This window comes from Megachile rotundata, chromosome 14 (assembly GCF_050947335.1).
Source record: "Megachile rotundata isolate GNS110a chromosome 14, iyMegRotu1, whole genome shotgun sequence".
Lineage (NCBI taxonomy): Eukaryota > Metazoa > Arthropoda > Insecta > Hymenoptera > Megachilidae > Megachile > Megachile rotundata.
The window spans coordinates 13,600,090-13,620,535 of record NC_134996.1 but is presented as its reverse complement, the minus strand read 5'-3'; the positions used below and the strand labels follow the sequence as shown (position 1 = coordinate 13,620,535).

Sequence of the window (20,446 nt, the reverse complement as noted above, 5' to 3'; positions counted from 1 at the left end):
TGAATAAAGTAATGATTAAATTTGAATATATCTGGAAGTATTAATTGAGTGCAGAAGCTTATTTTCATTTATCTTTCTCTATGAAAATAGTTTCATAAATGAAAAATAAATTTAGAGATCAAAATTTTACTTTGAGATCTTAAAACCCTAGATCAGAAATATTAAGTTTCACTAATTGATTTTGTAAAATATACTTTTCTTTCTGTAAAATACACTTATTATGAACATTGATCTTAATTTATTGAATTCCTAAGAAAATAGTTTTCCTTTCAATACAAATCAAATAATGTAGTGGGAAAGCCCCTCACCACTTGCCTTCGACTTTGAGAGAAAAAGTGCACAAATTTGAAGTTCGAAAATTTCAAAATGTTCCAAATTTTTAACTTTCGAATTTTCAAATTCCTAAATTTTCATATATTTAAATCCTCAAATATTAATATTCCCAAGTTGATAACTGTCCAAATTTGAAACCAACGAGTGGTGGGATCTTTCTCCCATACATAGACATTTTCCGTATGAAAGCCTACCACGCACGTTGGTGTATTTTTTATGTAACTTTCAATTGAATTAAATAAATATAAATATTGCCTTGTGAATGATTTAAAATATTGATTCGTTAAGTAGTGCGTTCAATATTTCTATAAATCCAATAACAAGTAAGCAATATCGAAATCTTGATCAATGATCTTAACCCGCGGTTGTAAAGTTTATGCTTTTACAATGGCGGAAATGCATAGCTAAATCCGATACCATATCGTTGATGCAACTGTATTATTTTAAGAAGATATTAATTTATTGCATTGAAACGAAAAAACGCGTTGTTTACAAATAAACTTTCGATTCAGAGACAATTTGTTCTAGTTGACAGGTAAATGTTAATGTTATATATTTGTTGACTTGAAGTGAATTTTGAGATTTATACAAGTTTCGAAGCGTACTTTTTGAAGTTTTCATAATTCTTTATTTTTATTTGAATGCATAAAAATGTGTGGAATAATATATATTTCTATTATGTATTATTTCCTAAATTTAAAACTTTGACCTACAAATATTTAAATATGCTCCATTTATTGCAATTAAGGATAATGTGTTTTATTTTCCTTATATAACATTATATAGCTAATATGTGTATCTACATATTATTTTCTTGGAAAAATAAGTTGGTAATATAACAACATTGTTGACAATATCTTTCTGGAACTTTTAGAAAATCAAATAATAAATGGAAAATGCCTCAGATTCCGAAACATCGAAAAGTTAAAAGGCCTGCAGTGCTTATAAAAAAGACCCAATATTTAAGGAATTATCTAAGAAGTAGATCTTACAAACCATGTAAGTTTTAAACAAATTGTATATACTTCATGCCATGTGTTTATTAAAATGAAATTTAATTTTTTCAGTATGTGAAAAATTAAAAAGTAATAATTGTTCATTAGCAAAAGCTTTGTCTAAAGAAAAACATGAGAGTCAGTTATTATTTTCCCAGAATGTTGCTTTAATTGCGGAAGTACAAGATTTAGGTACAGCATGTAACAAACGTGATGTAAGTAAACTTTATGTAAGGTATTTAATAAAATCTAATCATTTTCATAATATGTTAAAATATTTCAGGCTGTAATATCCAATATTCTAAAGAATGCGAAGGAGATGCTTAAAATGATAGTAACTATGACTGGATATTTAACAAATACCATCTCTACGTGTCAAGAGTTTGTAGCATCTCCTACAAGTAATTTAAGAATGTCTGCTAGTTCTACTGGGAGTAAGATATATTTTATATTGTTTTATGTGCTGTTTTTATCTTCAAGTATCATATTTAATACCAGCAGTCATTTTAGGAGATTCATACAGAAGACTGTCAGCAAAATCTCCAACTAGAGGAGTTGTGAAGCCTATGGTGAGCGGTCACACCATTACAAAACCCACCATTAATTTAAGTAGAGTAAATATGCAACATATTAATAATTCATCAAACTTAAGCGTAATACAAGAGGTAACAACACCCCCTAGGAATCAAGAGTTAAACAGTCCAAGGACGCCTGGTCGGTTGAATGTGAGTCAACGTAGAAACGTACGTATTTTGTTCAAATTTGCAACTTCTCGTGGAAATACATACATGTATACATATGTCTAAATCAATTGAATGTTATAGGAAGAAGGCCGTATGTATAGAATGCCTGAAAGATTAAATGTCACTTCACCAAGACATAGTGGTATGATATTTCAACATTGATAGCTGTAATAGCGTATTTAGTGTAGACTAATTTCATATCATAACACGTGTCTACAGATGAAAGTGAACGCAGACTAAGTAAAAGGAGTAACAGACGTTCAGGAAGAATGTCAGGAAACATTTCGAAATCGAGGAAATTATCCGGAGGTAACAGTACTCGTAATAGCATTGAAAATTTTGAGTACATCGGAAGTCCCACTGTAAAACTTAACGATGTATCAAAATTGTTACAAAATTCCCAAAGCATTAACATCCGGAAGGTTTGTGTTTTCATAAATCTTTTTTTTTTAATACAAGTCATGAAAGTTCGATTAAATTTATTTTCATTTTAAATGAATTTACTTGTTCTTTACAGTTAACAGAGAATCGAAATACTCTGGGAAATGAGAGCTTAGAGAGTAATGAGAGTGTAAGTCCAGAGGATTCTCAGACAAGTATTAAACTACCAGAATTATCACCTCCTAATGTTTCAAAGACTAATGGTGATACAACTATTGAAGATGAAAATGAAAAAAACGATGATGACTTAAATAATACTTCAAAGACGCATGAAAATATGAATGGAACACAAAATACAATGGATATAGAGGATCCTCTTGAAGGACCAAGTTGGTTATTTAATAATACTTGTTCTGTGCCTTCGTTTAAGTATAAAATGCGACATACGTTTAATTCATTTGAAAATAAGGACAAAAAGACTGATGAAGATACCCTTTCTAATGATGATAGTATGGATATAACTTTAAGAGTAACTGAATTAAGTGATGAATCGGACAATGAGAAAAGTTCACAAGACACTTCGTCATTGTCGACAACAAGCAAGTGTGATGGGAGTATGTCTAATTCTAAACTGGATCAACAAATAAATAACGAAAATGAATATCAAAATGGTCAAGCGAACGAAAACAACGATACTTCTTATAACGCATCAACTTCGACTGACACAACAGTCATAAACGAGAATGAATGTAAAGTAGAAAACGAACTGGCAATGAACTTCCCAAATTTTATTACTCAAAGGCGAGGCTGTTTCGAAAGTGAAGAAGAAGATGACGACTTTACCTTAATGTATATGCGACCAAATAATATGCATTTTGATATAAACGATTTAAAATTACCAGTTTTAGAAGAGTCTGCACTGAAGACAAATATTCCAGTTGAAACAGAACCTGAAGTAACCACCAATCTTAAACAAATAACTCAAATTTGCCCTCTTCCATCTGTTGCAAACAATAGTTTAGACGAATTTACGTTTAATCAATCTACGGTAAAACTGCCACTATTAAATAACAACGATGACAAGGAGAAAAAGAAGAAGAAATCTAAGAATGTAAGTCCGGAAGACGTTGTGGAAGGTACACCAATACTTAACAGGAAAAGTAGTCGAAAAAGAAAAGATCAATCTGGAAATAAGGATCCAAGCGCTGTTAAAGTAGTGTTACAGAAACTAAACGAATCTGACGTTAAATCTAGAACACCATCTCCTGAAGTATCAAACTCGCAGGAGTCGGGTAAATCTTTGTAAGTATAGAGACTTTCCAAATTTGTGTCAACTGGGATCCACTCTTAAGTTTCAAAATTATAATTATTACTTGCAGAAGTCCATGTTCAAGAACAGAAAATTCAAGCGATTCAGAAAACAGTAATACGAGTACAAGTAGTATTTACGCAATTAGTCGTCCTAGACGAAAAAGGGCTCCAACCACTTTCCATGAACCAAGCTTAAAGAGGTAAGTAGTTTATTTTTTTGTTTAATTATAGTTGTATTATACACTAAATCATAATTGATACCTTTTTTAGGAAATTACGGAGGAATTAATGTACCATTAATAACGAGTGAAAATTAATGTGTTTCTGAAACACAGTGTGATTATCAGAATAATGTACATAAAGTATCAATGCATTATGACGAATTCATTAAATACATCAAGAATACAGAAATTGAATCAATTTGATTGAACGAATAGAAATATGAGACAAATTAGGTTTACATTATATAAACTGTTCTGCTTCCATCGTTGCGCACATTTTTATTATATTCACTGTTAATTATTTACAGGAGATCGACATGCTTTAACACAGCCATCGTTCTAAAAGTTTGGCTTCCTTTAGTAGTATCGTTCATATATCGTACCTTTTGTATCCTTAACTACTGTTGCGATAATAAACAAACGTTTGTAAACCTGCAATATGTTTTTAATTTAAATTATTTTTAAATTAAATATTTTAATTAATATTTTAATTAATATAATTTGCTGATTTAATTTTTCAAGCTTCGCAGTTTTAATTTCAAATCAATGACATCGTGCGCTTTTAACCGCGTTTGATATATATCGATAATCGATTATTCATAGTCGAAGAGTAATTTCGATAAATTGCACGAAAACCGTTAGTAGTTCAAACACGTTTGCAGGGAGAGGGTGCATAAAATTAAATCAAACAACTGTGAATAAAGTGCTGTGTTAATTTATTGAATTTCAAGAAAATTTACAGTAATTTACTTAAAGGTAAGTGTACTTTATTTTATTTTATCATTAAACTTCAATTTTACGCAGTATAGTAAGATAAATTAAACTTTAATAATAGTCGTATATTGAAATCCAACATGGTGGAAATTTATATGGGTATCATACATATTGTTATTTGTACATAATTTACATAATTATCAAATAAGTTAGAGAGCTTGTAGTGAATTTTATTTATGCACCGAAAAAATATATATTAATACATATATTATTAATGTATCGTGTATTAGTGAATCGTCATACATGATTGAAAATTTTTCGCGGGAAAAAGGCGCGGTTCTTTGTGCGTTTGATAATTGAAAGTATTGTTTAAAAACGATCGATCTTTGCAGTTGCATTCAGAGAGGTCGCCTCGGTGCATAAATAAAAAAAAGGTTAGGTCTCAAGCAAGCAAGAGGTGTTATGTATAATGGATTTAACCTTCTCTATCCCCAGCTGACATGTCTATAGTGTGGTCAACGTAGAGGCGGAAATTAATTATGTTTGTTCAATTTCGAGATGAAAAAAAGTAGCTGGCATCGCTTCGCCCACGCGAACAAACCACCAATTCCTGATTTCTCCCGATCCCTCATCAATTTAATGACATTTTCGAAGAAATAATTGATGGTAATATTGTTTATTCACATTTTAATTTTACACGATTAGTTCACAATACGACGCTTGACAATATACCGCACAGTGATACAGTGCTTGGATATATAGGATGTGTCTATAATTCATGGCGATATAACGCAAGGCTATGAAACGCGTGACGATATAATAGTAAGATAAGATTATTTAATTTAAAATTAGAAAAATTAGTTGATACGTAAAATAATTGGAAGGGACGTATATCTGGAAAAATTAATTGAACTGCCACTTGGTATCAATTCTAAGGCGTGGGTGTGCGTACGCGGAACTTTCTGCTACTAAAAGCCTAAACCTGAGGTCAATGCTTAATTTGCATAATAAATATACGTGTATTATGTAGCTGTTTTCGTGTCACTGTTTCAATACCGTTCCAAGAAATAGGTAAAGAAACGAACGGTTGTTCTATGACAATCTCGATTATGCATACTATGAAATAATATTACTGTGCGGTACAACGCGATTAGATAATTTATACTGCAATATACAATATATTACTTTTCCTCCTCTACGTCATGTAAGCCCATGAATCATACTAATCTTGATTCTTTTGATTTCAGGCAATTTAGCGGTCGGTAAACAATTTACCTGAAGGTTAATGACACCCGGAAGAAAGTAAACACTTTACCTGCTCGAATATGCAACAATTAACCGGATCGTCGTGAGGGTAAGTGGCACCTACTTTTACAACGTCTGTTTCTGTAAACAGGGTTCGACTATTATTTACTGTTCGACGAAAGTAAAAATTAACAATCGAAGTTGAAATTGTTTATTAACAAACGTACAAACCAATTTTAATTAACCATCGTCGAACCCTAGTTACAGAATACCAATGAATTAACATCAATTAAGATTGCGGAACACTTTCGCTCAAGATACTAGTAGTCAATTACAAGCATTATTCAGTGAATGCAAGATAGCGCGAAACAATCGTGATTGGTGTATTGACTTATAGCTCGTCGATACCAGTTTATGTAATGGATGTTTGTATTAGCGTATTCGTTCATGCGAACATCATCACGGTATAGTTAGAACGTTAAAGCTTAAAGCAATGAATTACTCCTACAAATCTCGGCGTCGTTTGCGAGTTATCTTTCGTTTCGAAGAGAAAAATACACGGTAAATTCGTATGCATCGTCGAACGTGGAATACGAAACAAGCTATAATTGCAATACGCGCAGCGAGAACGCGAAAAACACCAACCAGCGTGGGAGCGGAATAGTAAACTCGAAAAATAAAAAAGGCTCGCGTACTATCGTAACTCGTTACAATCTAGAACGCGTACTAAATCCGCGAAGCGGCGCGTAAGACCGACAGTTTAGCCATTCAATAGCACTCGTATTATTTATGCAACGTTATAGAGCACCGTTATTATCGGGGCTCGAAAATAACGCGAATTTCAACAAGTAAAAGTTGTGTCTTAAACGCGCGTACCGGGCGTTCAAACTCTCCCTCCACGGCAGCGATAAAGCAGCGTCTCGCATGCGCGAGCCATTTCCTAGTAGCGCCGATTGCTCGACCAATGGAAATGGGCCAGTGACGCCAGCGCCGGCCAATCGGCGCGCTCCCCGGTGACGACCGAGCTATTTTTAGTGGACGTGAGTCACGGGATATAAGGCAGTACGTTTAGTTGGGTGTTCACAAGTTGCCGAGACATCGTGCCGTACGGCTGAGCAACATCCGCGTTCGACGTGCGTCGCAGACTGTTCTAGAGGTGCACACGCGCAGAACATCACGTTCGTCGGATTGCGTGTCGTGAGTCATTGTTGTGTTGACAGTTGAACCAGGTCGGTCCTCGTGTCACCGTCGGTCTCTGAAACGAGCAGCTCCGCATTTTTCTACGTGTCGTGTTTACACGAGTCGCCGCGTAGCGGTGGTCGAAACCCACCTTTTTGCGTCTCAACTCCGGGACGATCGCGAGTGTCGTAAACGCGTACACGGTCGGAGTTGGAACAATCTGTCGACGAATTGCTCTAGCAAAAGTGCAATAAATGCAGTTCGCTCGCATGGTTATGTAACAACAGTGAAAAACTAGACACGTTAGTGCTCGGTGCGAAACGGAAGGTCGATAAATCGAGCGAACCGATCGCGGTTTTCTCCAGCGACGGCAAAGTAACGCCGCTCTACAAGAGCCGAAGTTTTGGTTGGCCACGCAATCAGTCCCGCGGCATCGATGGTGCGAAGTTCGACGATGGAGCAGACGTTCTACGAGGAGACGAGCGTCTACGGCGTGGTGAATCGCGAGAACAACGTGGGCCAGTTGAAACGTAATCTTACGTTAGACTTGAACGGATGTCAGCGACAGGGTCCGCAGGCGAAAAGGCCGCGACTCGGGCCTCTGCCACCGGCGCTCAACAACGTGACGCCTATTTTAAGCTCGCCGGACTTGAACATGTTGAAACTGGGCTCGCCGGAACTGGAGAAGTTCATCATAGCCCAGCAGGATACCCTCGTGACGTCGAATTTACCGACGCCCACGCAGATCTTGTTCCCTAAAGCGGTCACCGAGGCCCAGGAACTTTACGCTCGCGGTTTCGTCGAAGCCCTCAACGAGCTTCATCATTCGGATAGTTCGCAAGAACCGGGCAGTATTCATGGGGCGACGTATACGACCCTGGAACCACCCAGCAGCGTGCAGAGCACGGAATCTTCGGTAAGTCAGGGTCTCATGCAGATCAAGGATGAACCACAAACGGTACCGAGCGTGTCGAGCTCGCCTCCGATGTCGCCCATCGACATGGAGAACCAGGAGAGGATCAAGCTGGAGAGGAAACGTCAGAGGAATCGCGTGGCGGCGTCCAAGTGCCGCAGACGCAAATTGGAGCGCATCTCCAGGCTCGAGGACAAGGTTAAGCTGCTCAAGGGCGAGAACAGCGAATTGAGCGCCGTCGTGCACAAGTTGAAGGAGCACGTGTGTCGGCTGAAGGAGCAGGTGATGGACCACGTGCACTCGGGTTGCCAGATCATGGCCGTGTCGGGTCAGTTTTGAGCCCTTTACATTGGACTCTCCAGCGTGTTTTGTTTCGTTAGACGATGACCCTGGCTCCCGTCGAAGTCTATCTTCGTAGGAAGCTTTTCACGGGTGTCGTCGTTTTCGTTTCACGGTTTCCGGGATCGAGTTGGCCTGTGTAACGACGTGAAAGAAACAGGGAGTGCCTTGACGTGCCGCGCTTTGCAAAAGGGACACGAAATATGAAATGTACCATCTGTATCTCTGCGTGTGGCGAGTTTTCACGCACGTGAAACGCGTGTCGTGTGTGTTGGAGGGCGACGGTGAGAGGACAAGGATAGAGAGAGGGGAACACCTTGAACGGTGCGTTGGAAGCGAGTGGGGGGAGTCGAGGAGCGACAAGCATGGACGGTGAAGAGAGAGGGAGGCGCTAAGGAGCGACGAGCGTGGACGATCATTGGGCGAGAGTGGGGAGCCGAAGAGCGACGAGCATGGACGAGTGACAGGAGGGAGTGGGTGGGACCTGGCGGCGGAGAGGGGGACCTCGAACCGCGGCCATTTTGGAGAACCGCGAGTACTGGCGGGAGATTTGAATCTCCCATTAGAACCTTTCCATTCTAACGGTGCGTTTACACCGGACAGACAGCTGCCCGTTCTGCCTCGTCCTCGACAAAATTCAAATGTAAAAGGAAAGGAACATCGAATTTTGTCCAAGTTGGGGTAGAACGTGCATTTGTTTGCCCGGTGTAAACGTATGTTCGCCGAGGGGAACAAAATTGCTGCGACGGTCTCGATTAGTTGTTTCTGCTGGCTCGATCGCGTCGTTCTTTGTTTCATTTTCTCTCGAGGAAAATAATACCTCTTTGCATTCTTTGTAATCGATCCACGTAGATTGTGATCGCTTGCGTTGTTTCTTTTTTTAACAAACGCGTGCTATTAGTCGGTAAGATCGTCGTTAATCGCGAGATCTTCGAATCGGCCTGGAGCAGCGATGGGCAGATTTGCGAATATAGAAATTTCAGATCTCCAAGATTTTAAATTTTCGAATTTACAAATCTAGAAATTTTAGGAAGTTAGCAAATATAAATTCAGTTGTCCATCGCTGGTTTAGAACGATCTTTGTTCAGGATTTCCTGTCAATTTTTCTCTTTTCTTAAACGTTGAACACTTTGACGAGATATAGATTTTTGCAGAGCGAACCAGCTCTTTGTTCATTGTTTCTTTTCATTCTTTCTCGTTGTCCCATTGGATGAGCGGCAATTTTGAATTCAATCAAAAGAAGCTTCTTTCGAAGAAGACTCGTAGAATGTATATAAATAAATAAAACGCTATTTACGTACGTATTCACGCGCAGAGTAACGACTAAACTTAAGATAATTGTAAGATTCATTCGAGAGGGACGAATATGTCGGATGCGTGAACAAAGATGCGAGAAAAGCGATCGAGTAACAAAGTGCTTTCGTATCGATTGTAATCGGAGAGCTGTTTTTCCATTTTTCCGGTGCGTATACGATAATCAACGACGATCGTTGTAAGGTGCTGTAGATACTGTTCAAACCCTTCTGTTTGTCCTTTTCTTTATTTGAAAATTGAAAAACAGCGGGCTTACGGCCGTTCGTTCGATTGCAATCGATTTTCTGGGTGAAAACCCTCGTTGAACCCCGTTCTTTTTTATAATAGTTCAACCATTGTTTTAAGGCTGTACAAAATAGGGTTACGTATGGAGCAATTGCGGGCGTTGAAATCACCGTTTCGAATTAGATCTTTATTCTTGGCGTTTCGATGCATCCCTGAAGAAATTAGGACATTCGAATATCGTATTTGACACCTTATCGACGGTTTCGGTACGCAATTTACCGAGGAATTAAGATTTCCCAAATCTCCAAGTCCTCGAATTTCTAAACTCGGTCAATAACGTAACTAGTGGCAATATAACGAGACTATACGTCGATCAGGTGTTAATACTTCGCGAAAAAAAATACCCCAAATCTTTCTCTTACGTTATTAGTAGTTTTTAAGACGCGGTCTGCGCGTAACAAACGGTGCTCCCCATTTTTGTCGTTCTTTCTTTCACGGTTCTAGGATATTCATCTTGGAACCTTCTTTTCGTCATATGTGCATCTAGTCTTGTCCAGTATGCCCTCGTAACTTATGCGCACCGCGTGCTACGTGCAGATCCGCATAAAATGTACACACACACGGACACACTCGTGTGTACACACTTATACACGCGTGGATTCGATTGTGTTACCACATGCGACCACAAGATGCATTTAAGGGAAACAGAAAGGATATTGGAGGGAGGGGTTCTTTTGTTCGGATACGTTCGGAGAATACCGAACGATTCATTTTCTTCGCTTTCTTTTCTTTATTTACTTTTTCAATGCGTTGAATGCGGCGGGGTAATTAAATTTATTGGAAATGTTAAGTCACAACACGTAACTGGTGATCACAAGTGGGTTAAAAGAAACGTTTACAAATTTATAGAAAAATTAAGATAGTTATTGGTACATTTTATTTTAAAAGCAGAGGGGTGAATATTAATGAAATCTGCACCGTTCACGTTGGACTAAGCGATATCAAGTGCAATACTCGAATTAGAACTAAAAAGATTGCTGTATTCAACGCGTTATGTGGTAACCGAATCGTACACACAGCGTCACCGTAGTGCCATTAAGCACGGAATCACCGTAAGAAAATTAAGTCGCGCCTTTTTTAGAAAAATTTTGTAAAATACCTTTTGTATGAACGTTGCAATCCTTTGCGGTCCAATGTGCTTCCCCATCGTTCGATTATTAGAGAAGACTCTCTCTTCGTATTTTCCTTTTTTAATCGTTTGACTACATCCTCGTTGCAGTAAGGAAAGAAACGGTCCGCAGAAGGTTAATTGATAAAAGCTCGATGTAACTCGAGGAGATTGCGATTCGAGGAAAGAACAGCAATAGTTATTGATACGCTATTTTTGGACGTTCGTATAAGGCATAAGGGATCATCGGAACGACCTGTCCGAAGGAGGGAAGTTGACTTTTAGAGCGCGGGCAAGTATTTCTGTAGTCTTCAGCATTACAAAATGACCGTGTTTTTATCGAATTCCAAGGGTGACTTTTAACTGTTATACATATTAATCGAACTTGTATTTAAGTTACAAAAATGGCCATCAATGTTTGTAAAACTTATAATATTTGAAGTTGGAAAGATCTAAGTCTTCCTGTTCTCTAAAAGTCGAAGTTGATTTAAGAGAATTTCCGCTCCTTTGACAAGCGACTTTCGACAATTGACAATTCTTACAGGATGTAACTTAGCACGATAGCTTCAACGATCAAGCATAATTTATTACGATTTATTTATTTCTCAATCTCGTAGGAAATTGCGTAAGAATCTTCTTTTTTTATAACTTAATTATTGAATCATTGAAGCGTTCGTTTAAGTCACATTCTGATTAATCTCTCTTAACATTGTAAGATAAGCGTGCTCCGTTTTTCTCTTGCTTCGAAGCCTCATTTCTTTTTCTTTTTTTTTAATTTATTCCGCGATCATCCTCGCTGTATTACGAGTGCGTTCCCTCGATGAAAGGTCTCTTCGGCGTTTTTTAGTATTCGAAGGCTTTTTTACTTGGTAGAGAGAAAAAAATGGTAAAAAGGAAAGAATTTGATTCCTTTGTGCCTTTTTTTTGTCCCGAGGTCTTTTGTGATGGAAACACAATGAAGCTAGAAAGAAATTACGAATCTTGGAGACGCTTGTTCGTTTCAAGAATCAGCCATCACGTACGGCGTGCCTTTTTCTCAAAGTAATAAAAATAATCAAAAGAAAAGGAGATACCGCATCGACAGCGATCGCAAGTTTTCCCCGCACGATTTTATTCTTCGTTCTCGAAATCGTGCTTCGAACACTTGTCGTCGAGAAATTTTGGATCTTTTTTTAGCGGTTAAGGAGCATAAGTATATTAAATCGTTCCATAAGTAACTTCTTTTACAATCGACACACTCGTTAAATTTGTAGACTTCACTTTCCAAGTTTCGTTGAAAAGAAAGTAGGAGATTCTGAAACAAGAGTTTATGGGACGATTTAATACCGCGAGTTAAGCGAGAAAATCGAAGGCACAAACAACGTATGAAAGTAAAGCAAAAACCACAATGTGATTTAGTCAGTAAGCGAAAACCCCATTATATATAGATAGATATATATATACATAAATGATAGTGATAACGGTGATAATGACACGACGATATGCACCGCATATATAGAGTTACGTATAACCCTATACATGAAGAGTAAATATTGCTATTTGTAATGTAATAATATTACGGAGATAAATATATATTATATATTTATATGTATGTATATAAATATATAAGCGTTAGATATATATATTTGTATATGTACATATTCACGAGTATATGAACATATGTATATGTTATATATACGAACGAAAGCGGAGAAATCTTTTTTTACGAATAATTTTATTTTTGAATGAAATACGATGAAAAAATAAAATTTCACTATATTAAACGTAACATGCAGCACTTCTTCTAAACCTGTCCCCCCCTGCGTTATTCGCTGATCTTAGATTAAGACGAGATCAAATCCGAAATGGTGTAATTTTCCGGTTTTGTTCTTCGAAACAGAAGGAATTCCGGTGCGAAGTCTCTCTCGAGAAACCGGAATTCCAGCTGGAACTCGCGTATCCCATCGTGAACCGTGTTAATTATCGCAATTGGCTAATTGGCTCAATTGGGAAAGTTCTCGGTACAAATTAAGATCGGTGCAACGGCGATCGTAAATTTCTGCGGTCAGTTCCGAGCGGATTACAGCAACGCTTTCACAAATCTCGATGTAGAATCAAAAATTGACCAATAACCGATCGTTTAAAACGCGATATGTGAATTTACCTCCAACTACTCTGCTAGAATAACTGGAAATTCATTGCATCACGAAATTGTCTTCAGATATTAATTTGGTGTTAGAGTACATATTTTTCGAGTAATCAATCAATCAATTTTTAAGATATTTTATCTTGGAACGATGGGGGTTTGGGGTGATTAATACATTTACGATTTCTTTTCAATCGAATAAAGTACTCGAGCAAACACGGGCTTCAAATAATTCATGATTTATGGAAAGCATTATATTAATAGTCAATTACAATGTTGCCTCTATCGGTTGATTCAGGCTCTGTTCGAGTCGTTCATCTCCATAGATCTTTCAGGAATAACGCGGCTCGTAAACGAACGCTCAGAATATGAGAAACGACCGTTCACGTATGAGGCTCATGAATTATTCACGGCAATCGGTCTTGCGTTTGTATCATTCGTCTCTGTTGATTCGAATCGAGTTAAATTTCTACTTCACTTTTCTGCTCATTTTTCGTGTTCTTAAAATTACCAATTTTTAAGCGTCGACTCGATGTTACTCCTTTTATTGCGAAAAGATTCAAACGAAAGTGGATTTAAATTAAAGTTCAATTAATTATTTACATCGATGTTAACACGATTTTTGTTTTATCGTTACAAGACAAATTGCAAGCTTTTAGTCGAAAATCAGGTACTTTCGAGACTACAACCTTGATATTGTCCGATCGAAATCAGACGAAACGTTATATTGCACGGGGAATATCGACGAGTTATCGTCAATATTATCAGAACGTTATCAGCTGGACTGTGCTGTTATCAGACGTAACTTATCGTGCGGAGGAAAGCAAACAGCCGTTGATCCTTTGTGGTTGCAACGTTAATAAACGAAAATTTCTGCTTCCTAATCCGCAGATATCGGTAATCTGATGAATTACTCTGCAAATTAGACTGTCGAAAAATAACGTAGCATACGGATAGATTTTGCCAATTACGATTTTTCAGCTTCCAATTGAACTTTTGACTTTAAGAATTTTATTTCAGAATTTTTCATTTAGTTTTGAAGCATATATGAGTTTGAAGCATATTACGTTCAATTTCTGAAAGTAAGAGTCCGAGAAATTTGCACAGAATCGAGGCATTGATGAATGCACTGAATTACCATAATTTGACCGGTCATCGATCAACATCTCGTCTGTAGAGGAAGTCGAAGCGTTCCAATCGAAATCGTCCTTGTATTTTTATCCGATTGGCTAGTAACTACAAGAAGTCAAATAGTGAAGTAATAGCATCGATTGATTGCCAACGAGCATCACATAATTTCCACGAAGTCATTCGGACGACCCCGTTCTCTAATTGATCGAACTTTAATTAACTCGCTCATCAAGGTGTATCGTGACTACATTGTTATTTTGGGTACTCTTGGAGCATCTGGAAGTGCGGAATCTTTTTTCAAATCGTGCTGCAGTGTAGATAGAGTGTAAGACCAACTGTAATATTAATATTATTTTAAAAATTCTTTATTAATTATTCAGAAGAGATTAATAGAGATAATGGAGAAATTTGTATTGTATTTATTTTCTCTTTCGAGAGGTTCCTCTCATTTTGCCCAACGGAGAAAATCCCTTTGACACATCAAGAGCGAGGTTAAACGAAGTATATCGTATTTATTTTTCGTTCAAACATATCCATTCAAAAAAGACAAACGTTCATTACTCTTTTTTCTTGTCCGTTTAACCTTGGCTTCGTTGGAATGTAAAGATAAGTGGCTGTAGACAAGAGCCATGAGAGGTTTCTTTTTTAATGGAAATGCCGCTTGTACAAACGAGAGAATATTGTTCGTGTCACGAAAGAAAATCGAAAACCATCGATATTTTTCCTCTTTGGAGATTCTCAATAAATAAAATTTATCTGTAAATGCATTATTTCATTGTCCTGTAATTGCATTATTTGTCCGTAACTGTGTCGATTGTCCTATGAGTGCATTTGATCGTCCTGAAAGCGTGTCTCGAGGACGTTTTAAAGAAAATGAGTGTTTCGCGATAAGGTAGGTGTACACCGTGTACATATTTATAGATTTTCCGCGTAATTGTGGCATTTCAGCGCTTTGTCCTTTGCAGGATATGCTTATGTATGCGCATAGATACGCTTAATGCGCGATTCCAATGCGATTTACTCTTAATTACGACGCGTTTATGTACACACCGTGGCCGTGAACGCAAACGGTGAAAGAGTATCCCTAGGATTCTTCACTCTTCATCGATATTTTATTCCATAGAAATTTCGATAAAACGATAGTTGAATAACAATCATTCATTCATTCTTTTTGATGCATTAACAAATTTAGAGAAAATATATATGCAGCAGGGTCAAATGTCAACCTCACCGTGATAATTTTCACTCTGTATTTCTTCGTAAAAATGGTATTCATCCTCGTATTCACGTTGGCAGGCTTAATAGAACGAGCTAAATAGCGCGCATTTCTCGACGATCATTTATGGTACGTTACCGCGAACATTGTCGATAAATATGAAACAGAGCTCTGTAGGTCAAGCCAATTCTCGTCGCATTCCGTGTCGAAAGTGATGGTTAAATTTAACGATTATCGTTCGCGTCTTTCATGCTGCGATTTGCACCAAAGGAACTCCATAATTATTTTACACTAAACCTACCCACATATAATGTACTTAGTTTCAAATTAAAAATCAAGTTAAAAAATAAAACAGACGATGAAACATAAATTAGTAGACATTTATTCTTTACCTTGATGAAAATTCATACTGACTTCAAAGAATGCACTTCAACAAAATATGTATCTCATAATAAGATACTTATGAAGTGATCTTTTGATCACATTGGTACTTTTAGTGTTAAAAAAATAAATTGTTCGATTATTTCAAAGGCTCCCATCATTTGCAAGACTCCTAAATTGTATCGCACTTTCAAAGCAATAAACGAGACGATAAAAAATTTGCGAACGAAAAGAGGACAGTTTTAAAAAACCTCGCAACGATAAAAAAAGATAGGTAAGATTAATGAGTCCCGCTGCAAGATCGAAGGATCAAAATCTCTCGTAAAGGCGTTCGTTGCGTACAATAAATACAAATTGCACGCGCGCGCATGAATCGATGGTCGTATAAAACGCAAGTAAAAGATAGGCTTATGCAATACCAAGAGAACCGCGATTCATTAGTGCCACGAGTCCGGTTTCGAGTTGAAATACGAGGAGGCAGAAATAGCCTTGTCGGAGAACGGTGCCCGTTGCAGAAAAACAATAACCGGCCACTGAATTTCCTCCGCCTTCGATTTTTCCTTGTGTTCGATTATTTTCCTCGATACGCAATTTGGGAATAGAACAAACTTTTGGTAGAACCCTCGGTTAATTGTAAGTCTTCAAATCCTGCACGATTAAGAATTTTCATGTGTGTGCGTGTGTGATGTGTTGCTTATGTAAAGGTTTAGGAGAAACCCATGTTGGTTTGTGTTAAAGTACTGTGTTATTGAATATTTATTTCAAGTAGAGTAATAGTAGGAAAGTACACATCATTTCATAACTTTCCTTTGTTCATTTCCAATAGAAGTTTTCCGAGTCAATATTTCCTTTGTTACCAGTATCAAACTACTTATCAAGCTTCTTCATATCAAACTTCAAATTTCTAGAGACGTGTAAGTGATTAAGACTCGATTTTTGAGATAAAAGGCGCGTAAGGGAGTATCAAAACCCAGCGAAGAGACGTTCATAATTCGAACGGAAGAAAATAAAAGGAAACTCAAGGATACGAAGCACGAGACGTTGAATAACGACAGAGTTGCAACAGTGTGTAGAGAATTCGCGATAATAGCAAGCTAGCTCCCGGCTAGTAGCTATGTACGGGTATCTGCGATCGTCCTCGCATTTTTCACCATCTTAGCAAAGCGTGTTGCATCAGTTAAGGAGATCTAGACGCGTTCAACCTTCTGCACCGCGAGCGACCTTCGAGTCGAATTATCCATTCGGAGCGGCCGAGAGCCGTTCGGAGCGTAATCGAGCTCGATGTGGATTAATTGAAGTCTCGATCGACCGAGAAACGTTGGCCACGTTTCTATCGGTACCGTGCGTTCGCTATATGGCCCCGGGCGGAACTGAAGTCATATGACCGAAACTGTGTTCACTGTCAATACTGTTATTAGCGTAATTATGGATTTTCTGGATTTTGGAGATTGGGTGTAGGTTTGGAGACATTTTAATCTTGAAATTTATTCGAGTATTTGTAAATTACCTAATTTGAAAATTTTCTAATTTGACAATTTCCCAATTTGAATATCTTCCAATCTGACAATTTCCCAATTTGGAAATTCCCCAATTTGAAAATTCCCTAATTTGAATATCCCCCAATCTGATAATTCCCCAATTTGAAAATTCCCTAACTAAAAAATCCCCCAATTTGAAAATTTCCCCATCTGCAAATTCCCCAATTTGACAATTCCCCAATTTGAAAATTCCCTAATTTGAATATCCCCCAATCTGATAATTCCCCAATTTGAAAATTCCCTAACTAGAAAATTCCCCAATTTGAAAATTTTCCCATCTGAAAATTCCCCAATTTGAAAATTTTCCCATCTGAAAATTCCCCAATTTGACAATTCCCCAACTAGAAAATCCCCCAATTTGAAAATTTCCCCATCTGCAAATTCCCCAATTTGAAAATTCCCCAATTCGAAAATTTCCCCATCTGAAAATCCCCCAATTTAAAAATTCCCCAATCTGAAAATTTCCCCATCTGAAAATTCCCCAATTCTCCCTCCAATTTAGAAATCAAAAACCTCGAGTTCCCCAGCACAAAAATTGCAAAACACATGAATAAAATTCGCATCAACCAAAACAACAAAGCGAAGGATTTATTTTTGCTTTCTGACACTTTGATTAATTGCATCATCGCAATGTAGAGGTTTTTTTTCGTTGCAAGGCTTTTTCTACCATGAAACGACACGTTGCAAAATGTAGCAATGGAAATCCGGTTCTGTGTTTTTATAAAGCTGCAGTTTATGCATTTATCATAATTAACGTTCATTGAGGCTTTAAGAAATAAGCGTACAAGTAATCCGATGATGTATACACTGTTTCAAAAAATGAATGCGTACAATCAGAAAACGTGTATAATAATTTTAGTATGGCAACGTAAATAAACCTTGAGAAATCTCATCGAATAACGTCAAGGAGATAAGGAATTATATATAGACTCGAAACTGGCGTGATTAAATTAACAATTTATTGCATAATATGTGTAGATAACTAACTATTAGAGTGGACGGGTACGAAATCATCAGATTTTATTTTTTATTTAACTTTTATAAATCTGAATAATGATAACTAGTAATATTACCATCTCCCTATAAATCCAACAGGATATTTACTAAAAAAAAATCCTAATTGATTGCTGAAAATTAAAAAAAAAATTCATGCAGTTCCTCGTAAGAATCAAAAGAAAAAATTTCACTAGAATTTATAAAAAATTTCAGAGAATGAAAAGAATTTCGAACGTCAATGTAAACAGAGCGCTTCGAAAATCGACCACTTTCCCATATTTACCTCAGTCGTGTCCCAAGATTAGGTGGTTAAACATCGCGATCGCGTTCGTGCAAATATTAGATCGATGCTCTCGTAAAACGTTCAATTACCGTTAATTAACAATACTTGTGCTGAATCGTTTAATGGAGGTAAGTACGTGACCAAGAATTAACGCGATAACGTTTCCCACACGATAATGCGAACGAATAATCGATGAACGATCATCGATCTCCAAGGTCGCAGAAAAATGTTCTTATCATTTAGTGTTTTCGATGATAGAATTCTTGTCGGTCGATAACGGGGATTATCAGATACAATACTGAATTAAACTTTCAATTTTTGTACTGTGAAACTATCTTAATAGTACAAATATCACTGTTGTTATCGGGGAAATTTTATTTTCTAGTCACGTTTGAAATTGTGATAGCTGATAGTTAGCTTTCCAATTATAGAACAAAATGCTAATATAAATATTTTTTAACTTGCACAGTATATTTGTTATACGTAAATTGTTTATTCGCATCGTAAACTTGAAAAATATCGTGTATCCACGTTTGGGAATCAGGTGTTCAAATATTTTCGTTGTAGAGAGCTTTCGACGTAGTTCAGCGCAAATATTTTTTTCGCGGGTATTCGTACATCTGGCAGATCTTTGAACCATGTGTTTAAAGCGCCATATTCCGAGATTCGTGCTAATTAAAGGATCCTTGATAGCTAATTAAGCTTCCATTTCTGTAAACGAAGGTGAAAATCATTTGCCGCTGTATTATTTATGGAGTAAAGCTATAAAATTATAATCGTGATAATGAATTATAATTAAACGTAGGATTTAAACACGAACGCAGAGGGAGCGTAGGTGCGATACAAGAATAATCTACTTTGCAATGATTTTAACGCAGCTGCGCTATCGAAAACGTCGTTTTGCTCGCAGTTTGTTGCGACACTAGGTCACTGGTATACTCTATTATCCCTTTCAGGAATTATGGTATTATTATCACGACTTACACATGTACGTGCCATGCTCTTGGCTCAACGACTAATCTGCTGGCCTTTAAGCCCGCTTTCCACCGACACGGACCATCGCGATTCAATGTAGATTTCCTTTGTCCCGTGATACGGGCTCTCGAATAATTAGAAAGCAATGGAACAATTCAAGGCTCCATTAATTCATTAACGCGTTACAATTAACGGAGACAAAGGTCCCTTTGATGGTCTCGAACTTATGTTCACATATTTATCTTTTTAACATAGCTGTTAGAATCATCTGCAGGCATTTCACTTCACTGTAAACTTCAGACATGTAACGAAACCAATTTCCATTATTAGAAGAAGAGTAAGATATTGTTTAAGATGAAAGAGTTCCAATCATATTTAAGTTGTAGTTGTCTTGCTAAGTCACCGCCACTTAATTCACCGTTAAATAATCGCTCCTTCGTAGCGAAAATCGACGAAGTTCACGTGCTCGTGAAATCGCCTATACCCTTTGTTTACCCGCGCATTCCATCGTAGGCCTAACACATCGCGAGCGGACGCGCGTGCGTGCGAATGCATTTGCATTAGGCGCGAGTTATCTACATCACAAAGCGTCGCCGCGAAGTTGGCCTACTTATTCCGCGCCTCGACGCTTAATAACGCGAGGAGCGTCCAGATAACGCGTCTCGTGAGTTTCCTCCGCCTTCAAATCGAATTTCGAGGAAATGCAACCGGTAGCTTGCT

General features: G+C 37.4%; 3 protein-coding genes and 1 long non-coding RNA gene across 7 annotated transcripts in view; all 4 read left to right on the top strand.

The window, feature by feature from the left end:
* The first annotated feature begins 495 nt into the window (after positions 1-495).
* Positions 496-4,422, top strand: LOC100877238 (uncharacterized). Of its 4 annotated transcripts, none has more exons than XM_076539480.1 (10): positions 496-656; positions 1,208-1,332; positions 1,401-1,543; positions 1,612-1,762; positions 1,830-2,071; positions 2,153-2,213; positions 2,291-2,493; positions 2,589-3,754; positions 3,832-3,963; positions 4,034-4,422. In XM_076539480.1, exons 2-10 carry the CDS (start codon positions 1,230-1,232, stop codon positions 4,050-4,052), a joined length of 2,220 nt encoding a protein of 739 aa, XP_076395595.1. In that variant the 5' UTR covers positions 496-656; positions 1,208-1,229; the 3' UTR covers positions 4,053-4,422. The 4 variants fall into 4 exon arrangements, with proteins under 4 accessions (XP_076395595.1, XP_012150500.2, XP_012150493.2 ...); XM_012295110.2 differs by lacking the exon at positions 496-656 and adding an exon at positions 663-868 and having other exon boundaries at positions 1,839-2,071; XM_012295103.2 differs by lacking the exon at positions 496-656 and adding an exon at positions 663-868.
* Positions 4,423-4,566: 144 nt separating this feature from the next.
* The window catches only part of LOC105663782 (uncharacterized), a 64,732-nt gene continuing 48,852 nt past the window's right edge, over positions 4,567-20,446 (top strand). The window contains exons 1-3 of the transcript XR_013040426.1: positions 4,567-4,740; positions 5,194-5,364; positions 5,946-6,052. The gene's annotated coding sequence lies outside the window, so the exon portion shown is untranslated. The remainder of the gene's footprint in view (positions 4,741-5,193; positions 5,365-5,945; positions 6,053-20,446) is intronic.
* Positions 6,996-15,100, top strand: Jra (Jun-related antigen). The gene has a single exon (XM_012295090.2). The coding sequence runs from the start codon at positions 7,559-7,561 to the stop codon at positions 8,372-8,374; it is 816 nt and encodes a 271-aa protein (XP_012150480.1). The 5' UTR covers positions 6,996-7,558; the 3' UTR covers positions 8,375-15,100.
* LOC143265751 (uncharacterized) overlaps positions 18,593-20,446 on the top strand; it is a 35,826-nt gene continuing 33,972 nt past the window's right edge. The window contains exon 1 of the long non-coding RNA XR_013040427.1: positions 18,593-18,879. This is a non-coding gene — a long non-coding RNA (uncharacterized LOC143265751). The remainder of the gene's footprint in view (positions 18,880-20,446) is intronic.

Bases quoted from the DNA above. Each gene is read 5' to 3' on its own strand.
- LOC100877238 (XM_076539480.1), top strand. From the start codon at position 1,230: ATGCCTCAGATTCCGAAACATCGAAAAGTTAAAAGGCCTGCAGTGCTT. The intron at 1,544-1,611 runs GTAAGTAAACTT...AAAATATTTCAG, and splicing joins CAGCATGTAACAAACGTGAT to GCTGTAATATCCAATATTCT. The intron at 3,755-3,831 runs GTAAGTATAGAG...TATTACTTGCAG, and splicing joins CAGGAGTCGGGTAAATCTTT to AAGTCCATGTTCAAGAACAG.
- Jra (XM_012295090.2), top strand. From the start codon at position 7,559: ATGGTGCGAAGTTCGACGATGGAGCAGACGTTCTACGAGGAGACGAGC.